At 37.5% G+C, this 25,968-nt stretch overlaps 1 protein-coding gene and 1 pseudogene across 1 annotated transcript; both read left to right on the top strand.

The window, feature by feature from the left end:
- The first annotated feature begins 5,426 nt into the window (after positions 1-5,426).
- LOC148196874 (uncharacterized) lies at positions 5,427-9,568 on the top strand (annotated as a pseudogene).
- A 1,428-nt stretch (positions 9,569-10,996) lies between these two features.
- On the top strand, positions 10,997-11,491 carry LOC148196873 (uncharacterized). Its single transcript, XM_088093530.1, has one exon. The coding sequence runs from the start codon at positions 10,997-10,999 to the stop codon at positions 11,489-11,491; it is 495 nt and encodes a 164-aa protein (XP_087949656.1).
- The last annotated feature ends 14,477 nt before the right edge of the window (positions 11,492-25,968 follow it).

The raw sequence follows: 25,968 nt of genomic DNA, 5'->3' as shown, positions 1-25,968 counted from the left end.
AAAAGTCTTTTCACCGCCGGACCGCTGCCTTTTGAAATTAAGGAATTGAAGGTCAAACTGGGAGATAACGATAAACCAGGGTCTTCTGCCACCCCTACTTCTTCAGGTGTTTTTTTTGTAATTATTATTATTATTATTATTATTATTATTATTATTATTATTATTATTATGTGTAATAATTGTTATCGTTTACATGTATTTAAATGTAAATATATTTTTAATATTTCATTAGTTGACGGTAATTTTTGTTTCTATTAGCATAGGAAAAAGCGTGAACGTGGAGTCACAATCCGATTTGCTTCGAAGACTGCCCTTCATCACCTTACGCAGTTTCTCAGTCGCCGTCAGTTGGACTGCCAACAGGAAACTATTTAGGCCCTTGATGTTGTTCTGCGGGCTACACCTTCTGAAAATTGGGTTAACATTCGAAGAAAAAAAAAAGGCTTTTTTTCTCTCCCAAGAACCCTGATAACACAGTTCCAATTTTTTTTTCCAATCTCATTTGCATTTATCAATTGTAGGATTGCACTTAATTTTTTTTAATGACTTTTCTTTAAATCTAATTTGACTTGACTTATGAGCAATCCAAATTTTTAATACAAAATTTATTTTTATTTTTAATGTCACGTGGTTAATAAATACACTGTTTAATCTAAATTTAAACGATCATTATTTAACGACAGGTCCTTAATTATTTTAATTTTATAAAATTAAAAACTTGATTGAGAAGTCGAAAAAAAAACATATTTGATATTTTAGACAAAAATATAAAGATTTATCGGATCATTAAACGAAAAGAAAAAGAACGGTCTTACAAAATGTGTTGTTTCAGCATTTTCTCCCTGGTTTTTGTGGTGGTATTGAAATGGTACTTACAGAGAAGGATTTAGGAAGAATAATGCTTAAACATAAAAGTAACTTTGAGATTAGTAGGTAACTGGATTTGGAAGGAAATTTGGGAGAATGGGCGGTGGGGTGTCGCATTATATTGGGAAAGTTAGCATGAATAGATCATGATTTCCTCACAAACAACATCAACACGCAACAGCATAGCCAGAAACGCAAGGAATCACTCACAAACGTAAGAGTACACTTTTCACAATATATTGCATCAGAGAATGATTAAATTAACCTATATAAGTTATATTCATTATTATATTATTTAATTTTAGTATAAAGTTATGTGTTTTAAAAATTATCGTTGGATTTAAAGTTTTTATTACATAGGTTATATATAAAAAAATTTATTGATACGATAGATTTTTTTCCCCTATAATAAACTCTTTCACATCTTTATTTTTACCCTAGATTTATATGTATTTTTTCAACTAGTACTGTTGACACAATTTTTTTATTTATTTTATTTAAAAAATATAATTTTGTAATAAAAATATAAAAATGAATATTTACAACCATAGAAATATAAAAATTTTGTTCATAAAAAGTTTTAATTAAAAAATATAAAAACAGAAATTTAAAAATATAATAAAATATCAAAATTTTCAATTGAAAATTATAAAATTTATAAAATAGTAAAAGTATTAAAATTTATTAAAAAAATTATTTAAAAAAATATAAAAAATATAAGTTGGAGCTTTTCTATGCATTTTTTTTATTTTTTTTAAATTTTAAGAAATTAAAGTATTATAAAATTTGTTTTCCTTTTTTTAAAATAAATTAAATAACTAAAAATATTTAAAAATCCAGTTCAAATTTTGGTTCATTCAGAATCAAATTTCGGTTAATTTTTTGATGCACAATGATCACATTGAAGGTAAGAATTATGCATCCGATGAAAACAGATAAGAAACATTAAAAGCGAGAGTGAATAGAACTTTTGAAATTCTTTCATAAAACGTCTAATGACATATGAAAATAATGTAAATGGATTGTAAGATGTTTTGATGCTAATTTTATGAGATAAGTAAATGGAAAACATTTTGAATATGAAAGGAATAAACTACAGATTTTTATACTGGTTTACATAACTTGAGCTACATGCAATTCTTTCTTAAAAATTTTTAAGGGGTTACATTAATCTTTTTCAAGATTATACGAATTTTAAGTCTCCAAGTCTGCACCAAGTATTCTTGCCACTCCTTATTTCATAGTCAAAACGACTAGTGATGACAATCCTCTAACCAAAGATTCCATCACTAGAAGGACAACCAAACAAATACAAGAAGAGTCAACTAAAGAAGGTGAAGTCAAAGTCAAACTCTTCTTTTCTTGGGTCATCATTGAATAATTTTGGGCTTTGTATTTGGGTCTAGTAGTGCAAGATTTTAATTTGGGCCTTGTATTTTGGGCAAAGTAGAATAGGGTTTTGACCACCAAAGTCAACAAAGGGCCAAGGCCCAATGTTGACCAAGGTAGGTCATCCACCACAAGGGTTTACCAAAGGGTCAACATTTTTGGCCAAGCTTGGAGGACAAGGAGTATGGTTTGGCCATGACATGTGTCTCCTTCCTATTGGAGAGTTTTTCCACCTAGTTAGTGGCCACTTGTCACTCTAAGAATGAAGAGTTTTTCCATATGTTGTTAGTTACCTCGTTGTTGCTGTCGCAGAGAAGTTACCACCATCTCTTCATCGCGATGCACATTCATTCTCAGACTCCTCCACTAGAAGCAATCATCTACCACTCGTCTCACTTTTATTTCATCATGTGTTTCACTCTATTCATGGAAGGCTAAGCTTCTAGGGCTATTCCACTGTAATTTCATTATGGATTCTAAGGTTAAGCTGAATTAATGAATTTGTTTCTTTTGATTATTGATTTTTCTTCTTCTATGTCTTTCATCTCTCAATCATATTAAAAGCAATGATTTTTGCATCATAAGGTGTCTGAATCTACATGCATATTAATCATGAGTTCAAGGGTTTCTAGGTTTGATTGAAAATCTACTTTGATTGAATTTAGGAACTATCATATGATTAAATGGATTTTTGCTATCAATTGAGAATGTACTTTGATTGGTAACTATAATTAATTGAGAATTTACTTTGATTATTTAGCTTTTAATTGGGTTAGGAGATTTCAGAATAGACATGATTAAACACAATAGGATTTGGTTGAGAATGTACTTTGATTGAATTCATTGTGAATAATCTAGAAAGGTAATTGAGAATCTACTTTGGATAACTACATGATCGCCCTCATCAAATTAATTAAGAATGTACATTAATTAATTTGAAACTCGAATAATAATAAATTGAACAATGATCTGTAAATAACCGTGATGAATCTATCTTAGAAAAGTAGTGGAATTAGCCTATTTCATTATAATTGTTTCTAAGTTTCCTATTTGTTCTTCAAACATTCCCCAAACATTAACTTTATTACCATAGTTTCTCACTATTATTCTTGAGCATTGCATAACATTCATAAGAGTCAAAATTGAAAAGCAATTTTGTATTCATTGGGAGAAGACTCAGGGTTACTTTAACCCTATCTACTTTCTTGAATACTACTTGACAATACTAAAGTTGCCTTGAAAAGTATTATTAATTTAATAGCTTCAACGATAGTGTATCACTTGGTCTTGAAAACATTTTATTATCTTGGCTTCAAATGTTATATTCATTAGACGCTATTACTTTCAACAACTTTTCACACACAACAGTATTTTGTTTAAAGTTTTTTATTTAAAGCTCAAAACTTGAGTTGCTTAGACGATCTATGCTCTAGATGATCTTGTCTTAAAATCCGGAAGATCAAATTCTGATATAAAAACAAAGTTGTTTTTTCAATAAATACTATGCACAATGTGCTATGTTGAAAAAAAAAACTCAAACTATTTTATGTCGAAAAAGTTAAAGAAACTGAAGAAAAAAATTCAAAGAAAAAACATCTTCACATTTGAATAATTAAATACAAAAACGATTAAAACCCTCGTATGGGCCTCATATTTGTAGTAGAATATCAATTTGACCCTTAGATTTTAAGTAGTCTCAATTGAGTCCTTTTTTTGAAAATGTGTAACAAATAAGTCATTTTCGTTAATTTGATAGAAACGACGTCAAGACATGGTGAACTGTAATATTTAGTGAAAGACATGTTATTTGGTTGAATAATTTCAGTAGTTGACGTGTTCACTCACTCCCCTTTAAGTGATTGGTTTCTTTGCCCTAACATTTAAAGATTGGTTTCTTATGTCATTACAAAGCGGATGTCCTTTTTCTCAACTTGCTAATTGTTAACACTCATAGGGGTTTTTGATTAGTGACCCCCAATTTCAACTCTTTCAAGTTTATGTTTTTAGTTTCCATCAGCTTTTTCATTCTCTCTTTTGAAAATTTGAAATTGGGTGATGTTCCACTAGTGTGAGTTTTTCAGGGTTAGGTATTATGATACGACCCTTTACTTAGTTGAAGTTATCCCTATTCATGGTACTAAGATATTGGAGTATGTTTTAATGGATCTTCATTTTTCTTATTCTCATTAGTCCATGCTTCAAATTAAACACTATCTTTAGGTTGAAAAACCCATTTGATTTCATTCCCTCTCCCTTGTCGATACTTGACATCCCGAGGGATTTCCAATTTTCTCACAATTCCTACATTGTACGTTTATGTCCTCTGATTCCATGTATTCTTCCTTTTTCCCAAAAACGCAACACCCATCCAGCCAAATCAAACTCCCCTCAATTGTCGTCAATCTTCGATCACTAATGAATGTTGAATGTATGTTGAAAATCTTGTTCCCTGCTTCTTTCACTGTTTCCAAATCCCTAGCTTTATTGGTCTTCAAATCCCTAAGTCTTGTATGACCATGACAACTTTGCACCAAATCTCCAATTCTTGTGCTAACAAAATTGTGCAATTAACCAATTCCATGAAATAAAATAATCTTCAATTCCACGTAATAAAATAATTCACATCACATTGTCTATTATGCACCACTGTTAACCATTTACACAACGTTAACGATTTGAACTTATTTATTACACATTTAAAAAAAAACTCAATTGAGATTACTTAAAATCTAGAACCAAATTGAGATTTCAATGCATATGAAGATCATCCGAGGATTTTAACCTATAAAAATACTACATTCTTAAAAATATTTCTTTACATTTACATATTTAAATACAATAAAAATAATCAAATTTATTTCAAGGGTTAAATATGTTTTTAGTCCCTGAATTATCAAGCGATTTTGGTTTTAGTCCCTCCTCAAAACTTTGATGGTTTTTAGTCCTTATTGTTTTGAAACTCTGAGTAATAGTCCTTAAAATTGGACGGTGTTAAGTTTCAGTGGAGGTGGCAAACGGCGTTGCCACGTGATCACTGATATGCTCTATTCTCTGTCTGCCACGTTGGATGTTTAAGTGTTTGGACTGTGATTAAGTTAGTTAACCACTTCGTAATCTTTTATAAATCAGATCTGAAGAAAGTGGGTTCTTCTGGTGGCTGTCCCTTAGCGATGGCCAAAACGTTGATATTCGTCTACATAGTTGTCGCGGCAGTGCTGCTCTTGTTCCTCTCTCATTCACCGAAGAAGTTCTCCGGCCACCGCCGCCGCCGCCTCAAGCTCCGCTCCAACTTCACCCTAGCACCGTCGCGCCACCACGCCGTGGCCTTCGACCCCTTGGTGGCGGAGCTGGAGCGTCACCGGGAGGACAAGGAGTGGGAGAAGCAGGTAATCCACCAGATTGATACTCTTGTTCCCCAAGATCGACGTGGACCCCGCCGATTGGTTCGTCACCGAGCACGAGTTGACTCAGTGGAACCTCCACCAAGCACAGCGCGAGGTCCTGCATCGCACCCAAAGGGAAATGGAGCTTCACGATAAGAATCACGATGGCTTTGTTTCGTTCTCCGAGTACGATCCTCCCAGTTGGGCTCAAAATGCAGGCCTGTCCCCTTTTCCAGCCTTTAGATCCGAGTAACACTACTATAATCGACTAATGTAGTTGCGTGCTATGGATTTGAACTTGAGATCGCCGTGCGTTTAGATACCGATGATTAATCATGGTGACTGTCTATTGAATGTTGTGTTTTTTTATTTTTTATTTTTACCAGATAACGAGTCTTTCAGGTATGATATCGGTTGGTGGAAAGAAGAGCATTTTAATGCATCTGATGCTGACGGAGATGGTACAAGACCGAGTGTGCGGCGGAGGAGTACAAGACCGAGCGTGCGGCGGTCGTCACGGTCACGAAGAAGAACCCAACTTCTTCAAATCTGATTTATAAAAGATCATTAAGTGGTTAACTAACTTAATCTCAGTCCAAACACTTAAACATCCAACGTGGCACACAGAGAATAGAGCATATCAGTGATCACGTGGCAACGCCGTTTGCCACCTCCACTGAAACTTAACACCGTCCAATTTTAAGGACTATTACTCAGAGTTTCAAAACAATAAGGACTAAAAACCATCAAAGTTCTGAGCAGGGACTAAAACCAAAATCGCTTGATAGTTCAGGGACTAAAAACATATTTAACCCTTATTTCAAATATCTTAAATTGCTATATTTTTAAATTTCTTCTAAAACAAATTCTTTTAAATAAATTTTTATACTTGTTCTATTTTCAAATTTATATCAATTTCAACAAAAAAAATTGTACATTTTTCTATATTTTTAAATTTATATTTTTATATTTTTCTAAATATTTAATACATTTAATACTTTTTGTAACATCCCAAAATATAGTAATTACCATAAATCAGAATTTAATTACAATTAACAGTAAAATGAACAGTCTTTACAATTAACAGAAATTCACTGTTCAAAAGCCGAACGGCTTTGATACAAAATAACGAGTGTATCATAGCAACAGGAATTAAATCAGAACGAACGGTTTTACAAAAGAAATAACCGAACGTCCTCATAAGCTAACATTTACAATCTAAACATCTACGAGCGCTCTAATCAAAATGAAAGAACGACGTCCTACTGCTCCGCTTTCACCTCCACTTCAATTAAGTTTTCTTCCTCGATGACGTCCTCTAGAGTAGCTTCGTCTTCTGCTCACATCCACACGGATGATCATTGCAAGACAGGACGAACGTACAGATACAATGGACAACACAAGGAAAAACGAAAGGGTAAGCTTATATAATTTAACTTATAACAATACTACATACATTTAACATTTCAATTCACACATACAGCAAATAACTTAACATAGAATAACATAGAAATATATATATATATATATATATATATATATATATATATATATATATATTTATAAGACAGACCGTCCGGACTGTATGATCTGTGTAGTTACAAGCGTCCTTGCACTCGAGTGATGTAGTAACCGGGATACACCTAATCAGCTGCCACTCGAGGTTAGTCCGTTCTTACGTCACCCATGTTAACTTATGGACTAAGGACCTCCTGCCATTCACACGCATGACTTACCCTCTCTACGTGAGAAGAGTAATCACTGAATATCAGGATGGACAGCGAGTCTTAACTTATCCACAGTCATACTTTACCAAAATTTAATATTTAACATATCTGAGACGTTCCTCCTTGGAACGCTCGTCCAAAATCCATAATCATAGAATCACTCCATATAGTGTTCACACTGTAATTTCTTATGATTTATCATCAATTTCATCTTTAACTTTAAGAGCATAAAAGTACGAACGTTCAATCCTTTGAAGAATTAGGACGAACGTCCAAATAAAGTACTGGATGGACGAACGCGACTCTCTGTTTGGTCAGTTAAATGAACTGACTCTTATTGAAGGTATAATGATACTTAGAAAAATTTCATAATATAGATCTTGGGCCAGATTTAATGTACCAAGGATGGTCAATGACACATAGAATTTTCTTTGAAGACTTTTGCATATGAAAGACCGATGCCAGTTTTGAATGAACGTAAGAGGATGAATATTGAAATGTTGGAACGAACGCTATTTTATCCAAGTGGTTATTCAATATGACGATAGCTCTTTAGGACGAACGCTTGGTATAAGGCCGAGCGCTCTTTAGAACGAACGCTTGGTATAAGACCGAGCACTCTTTAGGACGAACGTTCGGTATAAGACCTAGCGCTATTTAATTCAGTATTATTTAATTTAAGGCGTACGACAACTCTATGCTGAGCCGAACGCTCAAACATAGTAATTCAATGAAAACGCTCGTTCTCAAACCGAACTCTTCCCAAATGAAAGAATTCTATTCTAAGTCTTTTTCAGGGAAACCGAACGGTATAAGACCGTTCGATAACGATCGTAATTTATCATAAGGAATTTATCAGATCCAGATTTTCAACTATCTTAAATTTAACATTTATTCATACGATTCAAACTCTATAAATTCCTATCCACATTAATTTTCATACTTTATAACATTAATTTACATCATCAAATCCAACTATATACTACTCATTCATCCTTCATACGCATCAAAATCAACATGCAGTACAACCAAATCAAAAATCATGTTCATCCAGTACAACAGGGTTCGTTCATACATACCCACTCAGTACATATACATATACATTTCATACAGTCAATCCATATCATGCTTTCATATAATCATACAAGTATAAATTAAATATATAAGCTTCCCTTACCTGGATAGCAGTGTACACCCTAAGAGTATGACTTTAACTCGTTCAACTATGGCTCTTCTACACTCAACGATCACTTAAGTTTCTTCAACTAAATCTAACCAAAGAAGTGTAGAAAAATATCAACTTATATCCTTGCATGCAACTGAATCTGGATTCGCAGGAATTCCAGAAACGAGCGTATGGGTTGGAAAACTCACCGTTTACAGAATCTGAAGTTGTTCGGACCAAAAGGAAGTTCACGGCGCAGGGAACGTTCCTACGGTTCTGAATGTTAAACGGAGGAGAATTGGATGAGTAACAATAGAGAGAAGTTGGAGGTTTTTAGAGAGAGGCTGGAGAAAATGAAAGGTTAGGTTCTGAGGAAGAAGATGAGTGATGCAGGTGAGTGGGAGGGTTTTTCGAAAATCATTTTTGATCATTCCAATTCCAGATGAACGAGCGTCTCCCCTGCTGACACCTGCACCCCCACTTCTGATTTCAGAAGTTTCCAAATCGACACATGGCGCTCGTGCATGCAATGCAAAGTGGGTTTTAATTTCCCTGAGCAGTGACGTGACGTGTGTATTAATGGTGATGTGACAGATAATTTGCAGAGTAAATTTTCTGGGTCTCACACTTTTTCTATTTTAAAATTTTTATAAATTTCAATTAAAAAATTTGATATTTAGTTATGTTTTTAATTTTCTATTTTTATATATTTTTTCCGAATAAAACTTTTTGCTAAACAAAATTCTATATTTCTATAATTTTGAATATTTTTTTTATTTTTTTTTTCAAATAGAAATTTATATTTTTTCAAACAAAAGAAATAATTAAAATTCATCTACAGTAAAAAAAAGTATTAAATGCATGAATCTGGTGGAGGTTTTCATTTCTAATCATTGTATACCAAATGTGGAAGTCTAGAGGATGCGAAGACGTTGTTTGATGAAATGCGTCACAGGGATTTGTGTTCTTTGAATACCATCACAACTGGATATGCCATTGCTTGCTTGCGTCTTGGGAAGGAAATTCTTGGTTACTGAATGAGAACGAGTTGAACTTGGATGAAGTGGTTTAGAGTGCTCTGTTGGATTTGTACGGCAAATGTGGGAGTTTAGATGAAGCTAGGGCAAATGTAAGATTTGTATGCCATGGTAAGATAAGAGAGCATTGGTGAAGAACACCATTCTGGTAATGAGAACTACAAGATTGTGCAGACAGTGATCGGAAATTGGCACTTGGTGATGATGTTGAGATAAGTAGATTTGGGCAGACTTTTGGTAAATAAGTATGCAAGTTGATGATGTCTGTGGACATGGAACAACTTGAGAGTGCCTTATCAACTTGTTCACGAATGTAATGAAGGTAAATCTTAAAATGTTTGGTCCTTTCATGATAGATGGGGTTTGTAGCTATGTGTATGGCTACTGTTGTCATAGTAGATGTATAGTATGATATCTAGGCCGAACAGTTAGCATCCAAGACCGATCGGTCTAAATTTTGTAACAACGCTCGTCAGTCCAACAACGTTGGTCAGCTAGATCAAACCACAACAGCGCTCGTCAATCATGTATTGTACCTAGTAGATACTGAGCGGTCATATATTCAGCACCGTTCGGTCACCAATATAGCCGACAAGGGCAATCAGTTTTATTAAAGCTGGACCACAATTGAGCTAGCGCTTATTGGGCCAAGTGTCCACTGAATGATAGAAATAGTCAAAGATATTCATAAAACTGTTTATGAACAACCCGCCCAGATTTTAAGGGAAGTCTGTATTCAACTGCCCGGATTTTAAGGTAAGTCTGTTTGGCTTGTGACAACTTATAAATACAAGGTCAGGGACATCAACTAGGTATGCTCAATTCATACTCCAAAACATTCTACTCACGCTCTACTGAGTTCATAATACTCAATTATCATAATATTCATTTGTGAGCAACAACTCTTTCAACAGACGCCTAACTTGAATGTCGGAGTGCCTTTGTAGGTATCTCCCACCTTCGGCTCAAACTTGAAGAACTTGGAGCAGGAGATTCAGAGGTCAGAAGAAGGAAAGCTACGTCAGAAATGTTAGTGTCTCGGTCCCACAAACTATCAACCGAAACATTTTGGCGCCCACCGTGGGGCCGAGAGCGAGCAGAAGAAGCCCAAATGGTGACCACGAGGAGCATGGACGAACAGCAGAATACCAGAGATTTTATAGCACAAATGCAAGCACAAATATAAGCCCAGGAAAGAACCATACAAGAGTTGCAGCGAAAGCACACGGAAGAGATTGCGACACTTAGGGCGGAACGAGTTCATACCGAACGGTCCGCTTCAAACCAAGAGAATGAAAACGAAAGAAGCTGTAATCGGCAGCCGTCCCAGCACACCAACCCGGTCGAGGAAGGAGAGGACCATCGCCCCTCCAAACTGTTCGGCCTACCAGTTTACTTCCTTTTACGCCAACCATCATGCAAACTCCAATGCCGAAAAAGAATCCTCCTACATTAGAGAAATATGATGGCTCGATGGATTCCGAAAATCATCTCAGGATCTTCACCAATGCAATGGCATTCTACACGGACAGTGATCCGGTCATATGCAGAGCCTTCTCCTTATCACTTAAGGACGAGGCACTGGAGCGATATAACACTCTTCCCCCAAACACAGTGGATTGCTTCACCATCGTAGAAACCCTCTTTAGAAGGCAATACGCCTCCAATAAAAAACAAGAGATAACACCGGCAAAATTGGTAAATACTAAACAGGAGAAAGGGGAAACTTTAAAGGCCTTCATGAAGAGGTACAACGAAACTGAACGACAAGTTAAAGAGGTTAATCACTCCTTTATTATCAACAATTTGCCATCAGGCCTGAGACCAGGATATTTTGCTGAAAAATTATATGCGCGACCACCAAAAACTATGGAAGAGCTCCAAGAAAGAGTGTCCGAGTTCATCCGCATGAAGGATATGTGAATCTCACAAAGAAAGAAACAACAAGAAGTCTCTACAGGTGGAAGCAAGAAAGAAGGTAATTCAACAGTGGTGACAGGAATGGAAGTACGTTTCACAAGGATTTCGTCCGAACACCCAGGTATAATCATTACACTCCCCTCAACGAACCTAAGGTAACAATTCTTGAGGAAGCTCTAAATACTGAACTTCTTACAATTCAGAAAAAGTCTTCTCCAAAAGACGCTGACGAAACGAAAAGTTGTCGGTTTCATCTAAATCGAGGACATACTAAAGAGGAATGTGATGCATTAAAAGATGATATAGAAAGGCTCATCCGAGGAGGCCATCTGCAGAAATTTGTAGAAGAAAGAACACGAACAAAAAGTCCTATCAGAGAAAAGTCTCAACAGAGAGAAATTGAACGGTCATATCAAAGGACCGAACGAAGACACAAGCGAAGTCGTAGCCGCAGTCGGAGCCCTTACCGCTCAATTGGGGGCCGCATCGACTAAAAGATATGATAAAAATTCCTTCCTAATGATGGAAAAATTTATGATCACAAAAATATGATGTCAAAAACTTGTTTTACAATCGGCAAGTATGACCGAATCGTTCAAGTAATAAACTCGGTAAGACCAAGTATCGTTCTTCCCAAAGGACTCACGGCCTAGTTTAGTTGTGTGGTTTGTTGATTAGCTAAGACTTAAGGTCGAAATATTTGGATTTTTATATGCAAAAGACGAAAATAAACATGTATGCATGAGGTTTTGATCAATGGCAAAAGCAAAAGATAAACACTTTCAATGAAATATATATATGAATATGTTGTTGGGGGTCAATTTCATCTTATCCACTCTCATATATTTTAGGAATTCAACATTCAAATCATCATTGTTAATGCCACTCTCTAAAGTACCTTTCTAGAAGGCTTCTCCCTAATCACGAGTTCATACAATTCCTAGCATTCCTAATGATCAGTTCATAAGTGCAGGAGCTTAACGACAACCAATATAATATTGGGAGAGATTCCCCGGATCTAGACTTCCCCGTACGTGCCCGTATCGACAAAACCAATAATCATGCATCGAATGAGTTAAACAACGCAAGCATTAAGCAAAGAGGAAAAACCCTAACTAATGATGAAAGAAAGCATAGGTCTTAAATAAAAGATGTAAAAACAAATTCCATATATGAGAGCTTCAAAAGATTACATTGATTCCCCAACAAACATACAAAGTTTAGTTCACCATATTCATGGTGAACCTAGATGAATACCAATGAAAGAATGAAAGATAAAACCCTAGAAAGGTGAAGAGGAAGCCTGAGCATCCAAGATCCTCCTTCAAAGGGGTGGAAGAGAGAGTGTTTGCTTCGTTTCTGCCAAGGATACCTAACCCTAGGAAACCCTAAAGCTTATATATTATTCGTAAATTACAGAAAATTAGGTCCAAGCCCATAAAAGTGTCGCTCAACGGTAAAGTGCCGCTCAGCGGTAAAGTGCCGCTCAGCGGTAAAGTGCCGCTCAACGGTAAAGTACCGCTCAGCGATAAGTGTGTGAGTCGTTTCTTCCCCTCAGCAGCCATTTTGCCCCTCAGCGGACCTCCCGTGACTTCCTGAGTGCCGCTCAGCGGTAAACTGCCGCTGAGCGGTGACTTTGGCTTCTCCTTTTGCACTTTTTGATGTCTTTTCTGATTTCATCTCTCTCCTTCTTCACTTCTTTCACTAAATTCACCTTAAAACCTGCACAAAAACACTGAAATCAAGCATAAACCTGTCCAGCTCTCTTATTTCTGAAAATATGGATAAAAGCATGATTTCAAGCTAGTTTCTAAGTGTTAAAGGTTGCTTTTAGTATCAATTTAAGCATGAAAATAACAGTTTTTCAACTGTTATCACAACCCCAAACTTAGAACTTTGCTTGTCCTCAAGCAAACAAGATGTAACTCAATCTTCAACCAATTCATATGATGGTTCACTCATTTAAAAATCTTCTTTTCAAGATAAGTAAAAATTTTAATCAAACTTATGACCAAGATTTCAATCAAGATATGCACATGCTTTAGTGTTCACAAAGTCATTTAAATTCCAACAAATGCTATTTTTCATGAATGATCAATCAATTAAGCATGGATGTTCATGTGCTTATGGAATATTTCCTCACTAGGTAAAGTGTTTCACTCACACACAAGTGTATAAGAGGTAATCACTCATTCACTCTACTATCACAATGTCACATGAATCAACTTTGCCTTTCATTTTACCACAATCAAAAACATTCACAAGCATGCATCATCACAAGGACTTTTCAATGGCCTATAATGTGGCTGGGTTAACAAGAAAATTGGTTTTTCTGGATCACAAAATCCTTGAGTTAAGAGAATCATAACAACACAATTTTTCTTATTCTTCCCAACTTGCCTTTGCATTTGCATTGAGCTTTGCTTCTTTTTCTTTTCTTTTCTTTTTCTTTGCATATTCTTACTTTTTAGCTCTTGGCTCAATGCTTTTCCTTTTTCATGTTTTCCTAACAACCCCAAACTTGAACATTTAACAATACCACAAAATATTTTCTACTTCACTCAAGGTAAAGATTTTCAATCAAGGGTTTCAGTGTATGTTCAAGGCTAAGGGTTCAAAGGATAGAACACAAAGTGTTCTCTTTTAGTGGGCTAACTTTATGAATTTGGCCAATAAAAAGGGTTCCAACAAACGGCCTTGATCATATGATGCAAAACAAGCAATTGATTCAATCATAGAAAACTTGGGCAAAGTCATTCATGTTTCCAAAGTAATAACATTCAATCATACAAAAAAAAACTCTGGAGCTCAAAACCTCACATATAAGCTCATTCACATTTGACATACACATCCTGCTTAATCTCACAATCACAATCATAATATCATGCATTTGTTTACAAAGCTTGTGAATCACCTGTATAAGCATTTTAATGTGCACATCTTCTCAACATCAATCAATCAATAAGCATCATCAAGCATTACTTATCAAACAATCACAGTTAATAGCAAACCATCATAACAAACCATGTTTCCAATAGAGTAAATCAAACCCTAATCTAAAACAAAAAATAAATAAGTTTAGAAAACTTAAACCAACAAAAGCATAAGTCCTACTCTAGTTATGATAGCATTCATCAGTAAATGTTATCTCAACTCCTCATCAATCTGAGTTGTCCTCTGTATCTTCCTCTTCTTGGATCTTATAGTCTTGATTCTTTTTTTGCCCGATGAGGAGGCCATCCCTGCATCAAACATAATTCACAAAACCAAAAAGATACATTGTTAAGCATTAGTAAACCACAATGAAGAAATCAGCCCCTTCAATGATGCTCTCTCCCAACCCCAAACTTAGATGGAAAACTAGTGAGCAAGTGAGTGGAAGAGAAATTTTCTTAAGAGGGAAGAGTGAAAAGATGTGGAAAACCTTGAAGAAGGTATGTGGGAGTGTTTGTGCAGAGAGGAGTCTGAAAGTATGAGCAAATGCGCAGCTTAGGGTATAAAAATACCCTAATGGGCTCGGGTCCCGCTAAGGGAAACTAAAGCCCATTCTGCGAGAGTACCGCTCAGCGGTAAGTTGCCGCTCAGCGGCACTTTCGTGAAGTGCTCTTCTCCTTCTTTTCTTAACCTACGTGCCTTCTACTCATGCCCCTGACTTGCTCCCTACAATTAAGTTCTCAGATCACTCAAACATTCAATCCCTATCATGCAACTAAAGCAGAATCAAAACAAACAATACAGATAAAATCAATCAACTGGGTTGCCTCCCAGGTAGCGCTTGTTTAACGTCACGAGCCTAACCCAAAATCCTCCAGCACCCTTCATTAGATGCAAATCTTTCTTACCAACACCCATCAGTAGGTGTATACAAACATAGTATCCTTCAGTAGATACTCTTCCGCCTAACATCCATCAGTAGATGTAAACCCTGTAACAAACTTATAACAAAAACAAAAATACCCAAAAGTTCAAAATTACATCACCAAACAAAAAATTAAAAGTTCTTAAATCACTAGGTTGCCTCCCAGCAAGCGCTCTTTTAACGTCACTAGCTTGACCCAATAAAGCTCATGTTCCACCTTCTTTTTCTTCTTTCTACTGAACTTCTTCAGAAATTTGATCAAACCAGGAACCTGTTGCAATGTCTTAATCATAGGAACTTTAATCTCCAATTTCTTGAAGATTTCCATGAGGCACTTAAATTTCTTTTCCTTCCTATGATACTTCTTTGGATGAGGAAGAGGTTTTTCATATGATTCTTTCTTTTTTTCTCTCGTCCTCTTTTTCTTTTCTCTCACTTTCTTTTTTCTTTTCTTTTTCTACTCACTTTCTCAATCTTCACACAAATTTTCTCTTCTTCTTTCTCTTCTCTCTCTTTTCTCTCTTCTCTCTCTTCTTTTTCCAACTCAACTTTTTCAACATTTACACTCACTAGCACTTCACACTCTTCCCTGGGGTTAACCTCAGTATTAGCCCCAAAATTTTTGTGAGGCCTTTCTTCCAATTGCTTGGTAATCTGACCCATTTGAATCTCCAAGTTCTTAATAGCGGCTTCAGTGCTCTTTTGAGTAGATTCAGTTTTCTGTATGAACTGATGAAGAGTTTCTTCCATCCTTATTGACCTTTCGTTAAGTATAGAAATCTGTTGCCATAAGGTTGGTTGTTGCTGTTGCTTATTGAATTGCCCAGTTTGTCCAGCTTGCCCAGTTTGTCCGTGACCAATACTTGAGTGTGGTTTCCACCCTTGATTATAGTTCCCTTGACGGTATTGATTGGTCATGTAGTTTACATCCTCTACGGCTTCTACTGGAAAGGCACATTGACCATTAATATGGTCGCCTCCACACAATTCACACATCTGTGGTTGAACCTGTGCAACAGTCTTTAACTCTTTTGGCAGTTGTGCAAGTATCTTTGTGAGATTCTCCAATTGTTGAGTTAGTATCTTGTTCTGAGCTAGCAAGGCATCATTGGATTGCAATTGTAGAACTCCTTTTTGTTGTATAGGGGCTCCTCTTTCACTGTTGAGCTCATTGTCACTAGTAGCCATATTGTCAATGATTTCTGTAGCTTCCTCTGGAGTTTTCCATTTGATATTTCCTCCTGCTGAGGCGTCAAGCATCATCTTGGTTTGTGAACCAAGACCTCCAAGGAAGATTAGGACTACTTCCACTTCGTCAAATCCATGCGTGGGTGTCTTTCTTAATAAGCTTTTATATCTGTCCCATGCATGCCCGAGTGATTCTTCCATGCCCTGCCTGAATGAAGAAATCTCTTGCTTGCCTTTGTTGACCTTGGAAGAATTGAGTGCCCATATAGTTAAATTCTTGACCGAATTGCATCCTGCATGCATTAGGCACAAAACTCTAGAAAATATTTGTTAGCACAAAAAGATAGAGAAGATACAAAGAATAAATGATAAGAAGATAAAAGATAGCAAGATAGAAGATAAAAACATAAAATAGAAAAATGAAAACAGAAAACAGAAAACAGAAAAAAAAAAAAATAAAAACAGAAAACGAAAAAAAAAATAAAAACAGAAAACAAAATAAAATAAAATAAAATAAAATAAAATCTAATCTAATCAAATCAAATCAAATCAAATAAAATCTAATCTAATCAAATCAAATAAAATCTAATATAATCAAATAAAATAAAATAAAATAAAATCAAATCAAATAAGATAAAATAAAATAAAATAAAATCAAATAAAATAAAATCAAATAAAATCAAATCAAATAAAATCAAATCAAATAAAACCAAATCAAATAAAAACCGAAAAAATAAAAACAGAAAATAAAAACAGAAATTCAAAATTAAAGTCAAAGATAATTAATAATCACACAAATTAACCAGTTAAACCAGATTCCCCACAAACATACAAAGTTTAGTTCACCATATTCATGGTGAACCTAGATGAATACCAATGAAAGAATGAAAGATAAAACCCTAGAAAGGTGAAGAGGAAGCCTGAGCATCCAAGATCCTCCTTCAAAGGGGTGGAAGAGAGAGTGTTTGCTTCGTTTCTGCCAAGGATACCTAACCCTAGGAAACCCTAAAGCTTATATATTATTCGTAAATTACAGAAAATTAGGTCCAAGCCCATAAAAGTGCCGCTCAGCGGTAAAGTGCCGCTCAGCGGTAAAGTACCGCTCAGCGATAAGTGCGTGAGTCGTTTCTTCCCCTCAGCGGCCATTTTGCCCCTCAGCGGACCTCCCGTGACTTCCTGAGTGCCGCTCAGCGGTAAACTGCCGCTGAGCGGTGACTTCGGCTTCTCCTTTTGCACTTTTTGATGTCTTTTCTGATTTCATCTCTCTCCTTCTTCACTTCTTTCACTAAATTCACCTTAAAACCTGCACAAAAACACTGAAATCAAGCATAAACCTGTCCAGCTCTCTTATTTCTGAAAATATGAATAAAAGCATGATTTCAAGCTAGTTTCTAAGTGTTAAAGGTTGCTTTTAGTATCAATTTAAGCATGAAAATAACAGTCTTTCAACTGTTATCGCCTAACATGTGGAGTGCAACAAATCTTAAAATTTACTTGAACATTACTATCATTCTTATTTCAACTTCTTAAGGCATAAACTTTTGTTGTTTAAATTCTTTTGTTGGAATAAACGTTTCTGACACTACCATCACGTTTTATCAAATGCATTTGACCATTCGGCTTTACATGTATTCGGTCGTTCGACATCCCATGCATTTGATTTCGCGTTCAGCCTCACAAACCCTCAGCCGTCAGGCCTCACAAGCGTTCGACCATCCAACCTCATATGCATTCAACCATCCGACCTCACAAGCGCTCGGCTATCCGACGTCACAGGCGCTCGGTCTCTTCGCAAGTTAATGATGTCTGTGGACATGGAACAACTTGAGAGTGCCTTATCAACTTGTTCACGAATGTAATGAAGGTAAATCTTAAAATGTTTGGTCCTTTCATGATAGATGGGGGGTTTGTAGCTATGTGTATGGCTGATGTTGTCATAATAGGTGTATAGTATGATATCTAGGTCGAACGGTTAGCATCCAAGACTGATCGGTCTATGTTTTGTAACAGCGCTCGTCAGCCTAACAACGTTCGTCAGCTAGATCAAACCACAACAACGCTCGTCAATCATGTATTGTACCTAGTAGATACCGAACGGTCATACATTCAACATCGTTTAGTCACCAATATAGCCAACAAGGGCAATCGATTTTATTAAAGCTGGGCCACAATTGAGCTAGCGCTTATTGGGCGAAGTGTCCCTGGATGATTGAAATAGTCAAAGATATTCATAAAATTGTTTATGAACAACCACCCGGATTTTAAGGGAAGTCTATATTCAACCGCCTGGATTTTAAGGTAAGTCTGTTTGGCTTGTGACAACTTATAAATACAAGGTCAGGGACATCAACCAGGTATGCTCAATTCATACTCCAAAACATTCTACTCACACTCTACTGAGTTCATAATACTCAATTATCATAATATTCATTTGTGAGCAACAACTCTTTCAACAGACGCCTAACTTGAGCGTCGGAGTGCCTTTGTAGGTACCTCCCACCTTCGGCTCAGACTTGAAGAACTTGGAGCAGGAGATTCAGTGGTCAGAAGAAGGGAAGTCACGTGAGAAAGGTTAGTGTCTCGGTCCCACAAATTATCCACCGAAAGAGTAGGCAACCCCATATGGTATATTGATGTGAAAATCAGCTAACAGATTGATGAGTCGTTATTTCTTGAATTATATTTAGTTTATTGCACTTAAATAAACCAGGGAATTGTGTTTAATTGTTTGTTATTTCCCCGTTTTCCGAATTCCGCTTAATTTGGTCGGAAATTTGTAATTGTGCTAATTTGGATTTTCTGAGCTGATTAAGTGCATTTTTGAAATGCAGGAAAATTTCGGAAATACATTTTGGGACATCAGGAAGATTGCCAAATAAATTCAAGACTCTCCAGACAAACATTTTTGAATTAATTAAATTGTAATTCAGTAGTTTAGAATTTTTGTATCAACTTTTATATTTTGGGTCAATTTTTGGTAAATTAGATTAGACCCAAAAAAAAAATTAAAAGTTAATGACTTGGCACCCCAGGGTTTTTGTGTGTGGACCCTACCCTTATTAAAGAGGGACACACGGCCCTTGTTCCAGCCGCCACCCTCACGGAACTTGAACTGGTTTTATTGAAAATGAAAGCTTTTGTTGCTGGAGTTCTCTGCAGAAAAGAAAACAATTTGGTTGGAGAGCAAGGGAGGAGAATTGCGTTAGCTGCTACTGATGCAAGAACTTCTGGTGGAATCTCTGTCAGCACAATGTGGAATGGAGCTTAGCTTGAATAGGTTCTGTTGTATCTTGAACAAAAAAAAAAAAAACAATCATCTTATTATTATTCTACATGTTGGATAGCTTTGTTCAATTGCTGTTACCGTTTTCTTCCTATGCCATTTCTACTTTGCCTTGCATTTAATGTTTAGTTTATTCCTTGCATCTTTACTATTCCATAAGCTTTGTCTTTGCACGGTTACATCCAAAAAAAAATTGCTGCAATGGAAAGAATATAATATTTGTCAATTTGCTTTAAAGAAAGACTAGGTCTTTGGTTTTGCTTGAAGTGTAGTACGGTGACGAGACAGGGAGTGGTCATGGAAAAGCACATTTCATTCTATTAAAATTAGAAAAAGATGGTCTAGGAGTGTCACACGCCGTGATGGATTAAAAATTGTAGGTGGAGATTAGATTGGAGTAGGTGTCACGGTTTTGGGGGGAAGAAGTACTTTTATATTCCATTTATTTCTCATGATGCAGCACGTAATGGGTAGAGCTTCAATTGTTTATTTTATCTCTTTCTTAGTGATGTACCAGCTGCAACGTGGTGGTAGTTGCCACTTGGAAGAAGTTCAATTGTTGGGTAAAAAGAAATGTTGAACGGAGATTAAGGGAAGAGATTAATATTTTATTCCATTTCTTTGAGCCAAGCACATTTCTTTTACGGCTGATTTCTCTCAACAAAGAAGCTTACATTTTTTTTAGGAGAAGATCATAACCATCACGCTGGCTGTACTGCACACGGCTTACTCACAAAATTTCTTTTCTTTTCTTCCTTTCTTAGCATGGACCGAGACACATTATTCATTAAGCATTTATTTCTTTTTAATCATTAGTACTCTGATGAATAATATTTCAAGTAAGTGTTTTCTTTTGCATTGTTGATCATCATTTTTCGGCTTAAGTAACTGAGTGTTTCAAATTTGAATTAAAGTTTATTAGCTAAGTGTGTTTCTTTATTTTCACTGTAGTGAGCATTTTAATTATTAGCCAAACTTTGTTTCTTTTATTCCCGAGACTTTGTGCTTCAATTGGTCAGCATTCTTGTTTCTTTTAATTTATATTTCAAGTGCATTTCATTCTTAATTTAGTCCTTTCCGAATCACAAAAACACAATCAAAACCCCCCCCACTACGTGTTAGATCTGAGACTGAACCACATTTGGTCCTTGTGAGACGACCTAGGACTCACTTCCTAGAACTATACTGCATTATTCTATGCACAACTTTTGTGGGAGGTGCGACCCTCTCATCAAAATGGCGCCGTTGCCGGGGACCAACGGTTCGGTCTTAGGTTTTTGTTGTGTTTGTGTGTGTTGTGTTTTGTCTTGTATGTTTGAGTGTGTGTGATTTGTTTGATTAGGTTGTTTTGTGTGTTCAAAATTTTTGTGATATCGTTTCATGATTTTAGGGTGTTGTGACTTAGTGCATGACTAGGGGAAATCCTGGGCCTATACCACCCTTTGATCCTGAGATTGATAGAACTTTTCATAGGTTAGCTAGGCATTCTAGAAATTTATCTTTAGAGTCTGTTTTTGAGTCTGTTCCATTGGATACTGTGCATCCCACTGCTGAGTACTTTGTGCATACTGCATCTACTGCATCTGTTGCATCTGCACGTGATTCTGATTCTGATTCTGTTGTTTTTCACACTGAGAACAATATGGCACAACCTCCACCTCGTGGGAGGACCTTTAGGGAGATGGCTGCACCTGATTTCGATATCGAAAGCTTGTGCATCCAATATCCTGATGAGGACGTTCCATTTGTTCTCAAGACTGGACTGATCCATTTGTTGCCCAAGTTTCACGGTCTTGCAGGTGAGAGTCCTCATAAGCATTTGAAGGAATTCCACATTGTCTGTTCTAGTATGAAACCACATGATGTTCCTGAAGAGCACCTCTTCTTGAAGGCATTCCCTCATTCATTGGAAAATGTTGCTAAGGATTGGTTGTATGGTTTGGCGCCTAGATCCGTCACTAGCTGGGATGATCTGAAGAGGCTGTTCTTAGATAAATTTTTTCCAGCAGCCCGGACCACAGCTATCAGAAAAGACATAACTGGGATTAGGCAGCTTGGTGGAGAGAACTTATATGAGTATTGGGAGAGATTCAAGACACTTTGTGCTAGTTGTCCCCACCATCAGATACCTGAGCATCTCCTTGTCCAGTATTTCTATGAGGGTTTGAACAACATGGACCGTGGTATGATTGATGCTGCCAGTGGTGGAGCTATTGGAGACACCACACCTGCTGAGGCCAGGCAATTGATTGAGAAGATGGCCTCCAACTCCCAGCAGTTTAGCACCAGGAATGATACCATTGTGGTGAGGGGCGTACATGATGTTGTTGCCCAGTCTTTATCAGCTGTTGAAAGCAAGTTGGAAGGAAAGATTGACTCTCTCACGAAGTTGGTGACACAGTTGACTACCAACCAGAGATCTGCAGCTCCATCTGCATCTGTTGCACGGCTATGTGCTATTTGTCCTTCCAGTGACCACTATACAGATGCTTGTCCTTCTTTGCAGCAATCTGCTGCCTCTGATGCGCCTCAGGCTTATGCTACGAACATCTACAACAATAGGCAGCAACAACAGCAAAATCATGACTTATCCAGCAACAGGTACAACCCAGGGTGGAGGAATCACCCCAATCTGAGATGGAACAATGCGCCACAACATCAACAGCAGGCACCACCTTTCCAGAATGCTGGAGCACCTAACAGATATGTGCCTCCACCTATGCAACAACACCAGAGGCAACAACAACAACAAGAGGCACCTGCCCAACCAGCTGCCCACCCTTCCACTTCGTCTGAACCTTCATTGGAAGAGTTAGTGAGACAGATGACTATGCAAAACCTGCAGTTTCAGAAAGATAACATGCAATTTCAGCAGGAGACTAGAGCTTCCATACAGAGTCTCACTAACCAGATGGGTCAGATGGCTACTCAGATAAACCAGGCGCAGTCTCAGAATTCGGATAAGTTACCATCCCAAACTGTGCAGAACCCAAGGAATGTGAGTGCTATAACCCTTAGATCAGGGAAGCAGATTTTTGTGCCTTCAGAGCCCACTTCTACACCTACACCCATGCCTGCTACTTGTCCTAGAAAGAACGACCATGACGGTCCGAGCAAGGCATTTGAGGTGGTGAATCTTCTTCTCCAGCCGGTGGTTCTTCTTCAGGTGGATCTTCTCCCTCTTCCACCACCACCACTGCCGCACCTTCTCCATTGGTTGACCGACCTATCCCTCTACCATTCCCTTCACGGGCACTTCCTAGCAAAAAGATGGAAGATGTGGATAAGGAAATTCTGGAGACCTTCAGGAAGGTAGAGGTGAACATACCTCTACTTGATGCCATCAAGCAGATACCGAAGTATGCCAAATTCTTGAAGGAGCTGTGCACACACGAGAGGAAGATGAAGGGAAATGAGAGGATAAGCATGGGAAGGAATGTATCTGCGCTTATTGGTAAGTCGGTCCCGCACATCCCTGAAAAGTGCAAGGACCCAGGTATATTTTGCATTCCTTGTGTGATTGGAAACAATAAATTTGAAAATGCCATGCTTGATTTGGGTGCTTCTGTTAATGTCATGCCTTTATCTATATATGCATCTTTGTCTCTGGGTCCTTTGCAAACCACGGGTGTGGTCATTCAGTTGGCTAATAGGAGTGTTACCCACCCAGCAGGTTTCATAGAGGATGTCTTGGTTAGGGTTGGTGAATTGATTTTTCCTGCTGACTTTTATGTTTTGGAAATGGAGGAGGGATTCTCTCATGGATCCGCTCCCATTATCTTAGGCAGGCCATTTTTGAAAACTGCCCGAACGAAGATTGATGTGTATGCTGGAACTTTGTCTATGGAATTTGCTGATATTGTTGTTCATTTTAATATCCTTGATGCAATGAAATTTCCAGCTGAGGACCATTCTCTATTTAGGATCGATGCATTGGATGACATTATTGATAGATATGTTGTTGATGATTTTGATTCTTTGCATAAGAAAGAGCATTCTTTTCTATCTTCTCTACATACATGCATTGAATCTGAATTTGAGAATGAGGTTGATTTTGAAGAGAATTTTGATATCCATGATGTTGATGATGTTTTTGATATGGATGATGTTGATAATGTAATTGTCATGGATATGGATTTGGAGCGTGATGAGATAGGTGTTCCGCCTTTACCTGTGAATTCTTTGGAGTCAGAATGCACTAACCACTTTGTAGGAAGTACAAATGAATCTGACTTGCAGGCACCTACTCTTGAGTTGAAACAGCTCCCAGATAACCTCAAGTACGTGTACTTGGAGGATGATGAGAAGAAACCGGTGATCATTTCCACCTCCCTTGATTCTGTTCAAGAGGAGAAGTTGCTTGGTGTGCTGAGGAAGCACAAGAAGGCCATTGGTTGGAGTTTGGCTGACATACCTGGTATTAGCCCATCCACATGCATGCATAGAATTCTTTTGGAAGATGGGGCAAGGCCAGTGAGACAGCCACAAAGAAGGCAAAACCCCGTGATCATGGACGTCATCAAGAAGGAGGTGACCAAGCTTTTGCAAGCTGGGATCATCTACCCTATTTCAGATAGTCAGTGGGTTAGCCCCATCCATGTTGTGCCCAAGAAAACTGGCCTCACTGTGGTGAAGAATGAGAGGGATGACCTTATCCCAGCTAGAGTGCAGAACAGTTGGAGAGTCTGCATTGACTATAGGAGGCTCAACCAAGCAACCAGGAAAGATCATTTCCCCCTGCCATTCATTGATCAGATGCTGGAGCGCCTGGCAGGTAAATCTCATTATTGTTTTCTTGATGGTTTTTCTGGTTACTTTCAAATAAATATTGCGCCTGAGGATCAAGAAAAAACCACATTCACCTGCCCCTTTGGCACTTTTGCCTATAGGAGGATGCCCTTTGGTCTATGCAACGCCCCTGGTACCTTCCAGCGGTGCATGCTTAGCATTTTTAGCGACTTTCTTGAGAATTGCATAGAGGTGTTTATGGATGATTTTACTGTGTATGGATCCTCCTTTGATGCATGTTTAGACAGTCTAGAAAAAGTTTTGAAAAGATGCATAGAAACAAACCTTGTTCTCAATTTTGAGAAATGTCACTTCATGGTTGGACAAGGTTTGGTTCTAGGGCATATCATTTCTGAAAAGGGAATAGAGGTAGACCCTGCTAAGATATCTGTGATTTCGCAGTTGCCTTACCCCTCTTGCGTGCGAGAGGTGCGATCTTTTCTTGGACATGCAGGTTTCTACAGGCGCTTCATCAAAGATTTCAGCAAGAAGGCGCTTCCCTTGTCCAGACTGCTGCAGAAAGATATTGACTTTTCTTTTGATGACAGATGCAAGCAGGCGTGTGATTGCCTGAAGGAAGCTTTGACCACCGCCCCTATCATTCAGGCACCGGATTGGACAGCCCCATTTGAGCTCATGTGTGATGCGTCTAATTATGCATTAGGGGCTGTCTTGACACAGAAAATTGACAAGCTGCCGAGAGTGATCTACTATGCTTCACGCACTTTGGATGTTGCCCAGGCAAATTATACCACCACTGAAAAAGAGTTGTTGGCAATTGTTTTTGCCCTTGATAAGTTTAGGTCATATTTGCTTGGATCACCTGTTATTGTGTATACTGACCATGCAGCTCTAAAGTTTCTGTTGAAAAAGGCGGAGTCAAAGCCTAGATTGATCAGGTGGATGCTACTGCTCCAAGAGTTTGACTTGCAAATTGAAGACCGGAGTGGAGCACGAAATTTGGTTGCAGACCACCTAAGCCGGATTGAAAAAGCTAATGATGAAGCTGATGTGTTGCCCATACAGGATACCTTTCCTGACGAGAGTTTGTTGATGATTTCTTACTCTCACCCCACTCCTTGGTTTGCACACATTGTAAATTATTTGGTTGCTTCTGTTTTTCCTCCCTTAGCATCACGTGCTCAGATTGCTAAAATTAAGAGTGATGCTAAGTATTATGTTTGGGATGACCCATATCTGTGGAAGTTGTGCAGTGACCAGGTTACTAGGAGATGCATTCCGGACCATGAGATTGACTCGGTCCTGCAGTTCTGTCATGCCTCCTCACCTGGTGGTCATCTGGGGATACAGAGAACAGCTCGCAGAGTGCTTGACTGTGGTTTCTATTGGCCTTCCATCTTC

The sequence above is a fragment of the Vigna umbellata genome, chromosome 6 (assembly GCF_029865625.1).
Source record: "Vigna umbellata cultivar VRB3 chromosome 6, Vumbellata_1.0, whole genome shotgun sequence".
NCBI classification, from domain to species: domain Eukaryota; kingdom Viridiplantae; phylum Streptophyta; class Magnoliopsida; order Fabales; family Fabaceae; genus Vigna; species Vigna umbellata.
The sequence above is the reverse complement of the archived record's forward strand: the minus strand, read 5'-3'. Positions and strand labels throughout refer to the sequence as shown.

Coding starts and splice junctions, on each gene's coding strand:
- LOC148196873 (XM_088093530.1), top strand. CDS start 10,997: ATGCCGAAAAAGAATCCTCCTACATTAGAGAAATATGATGGCTCGATG.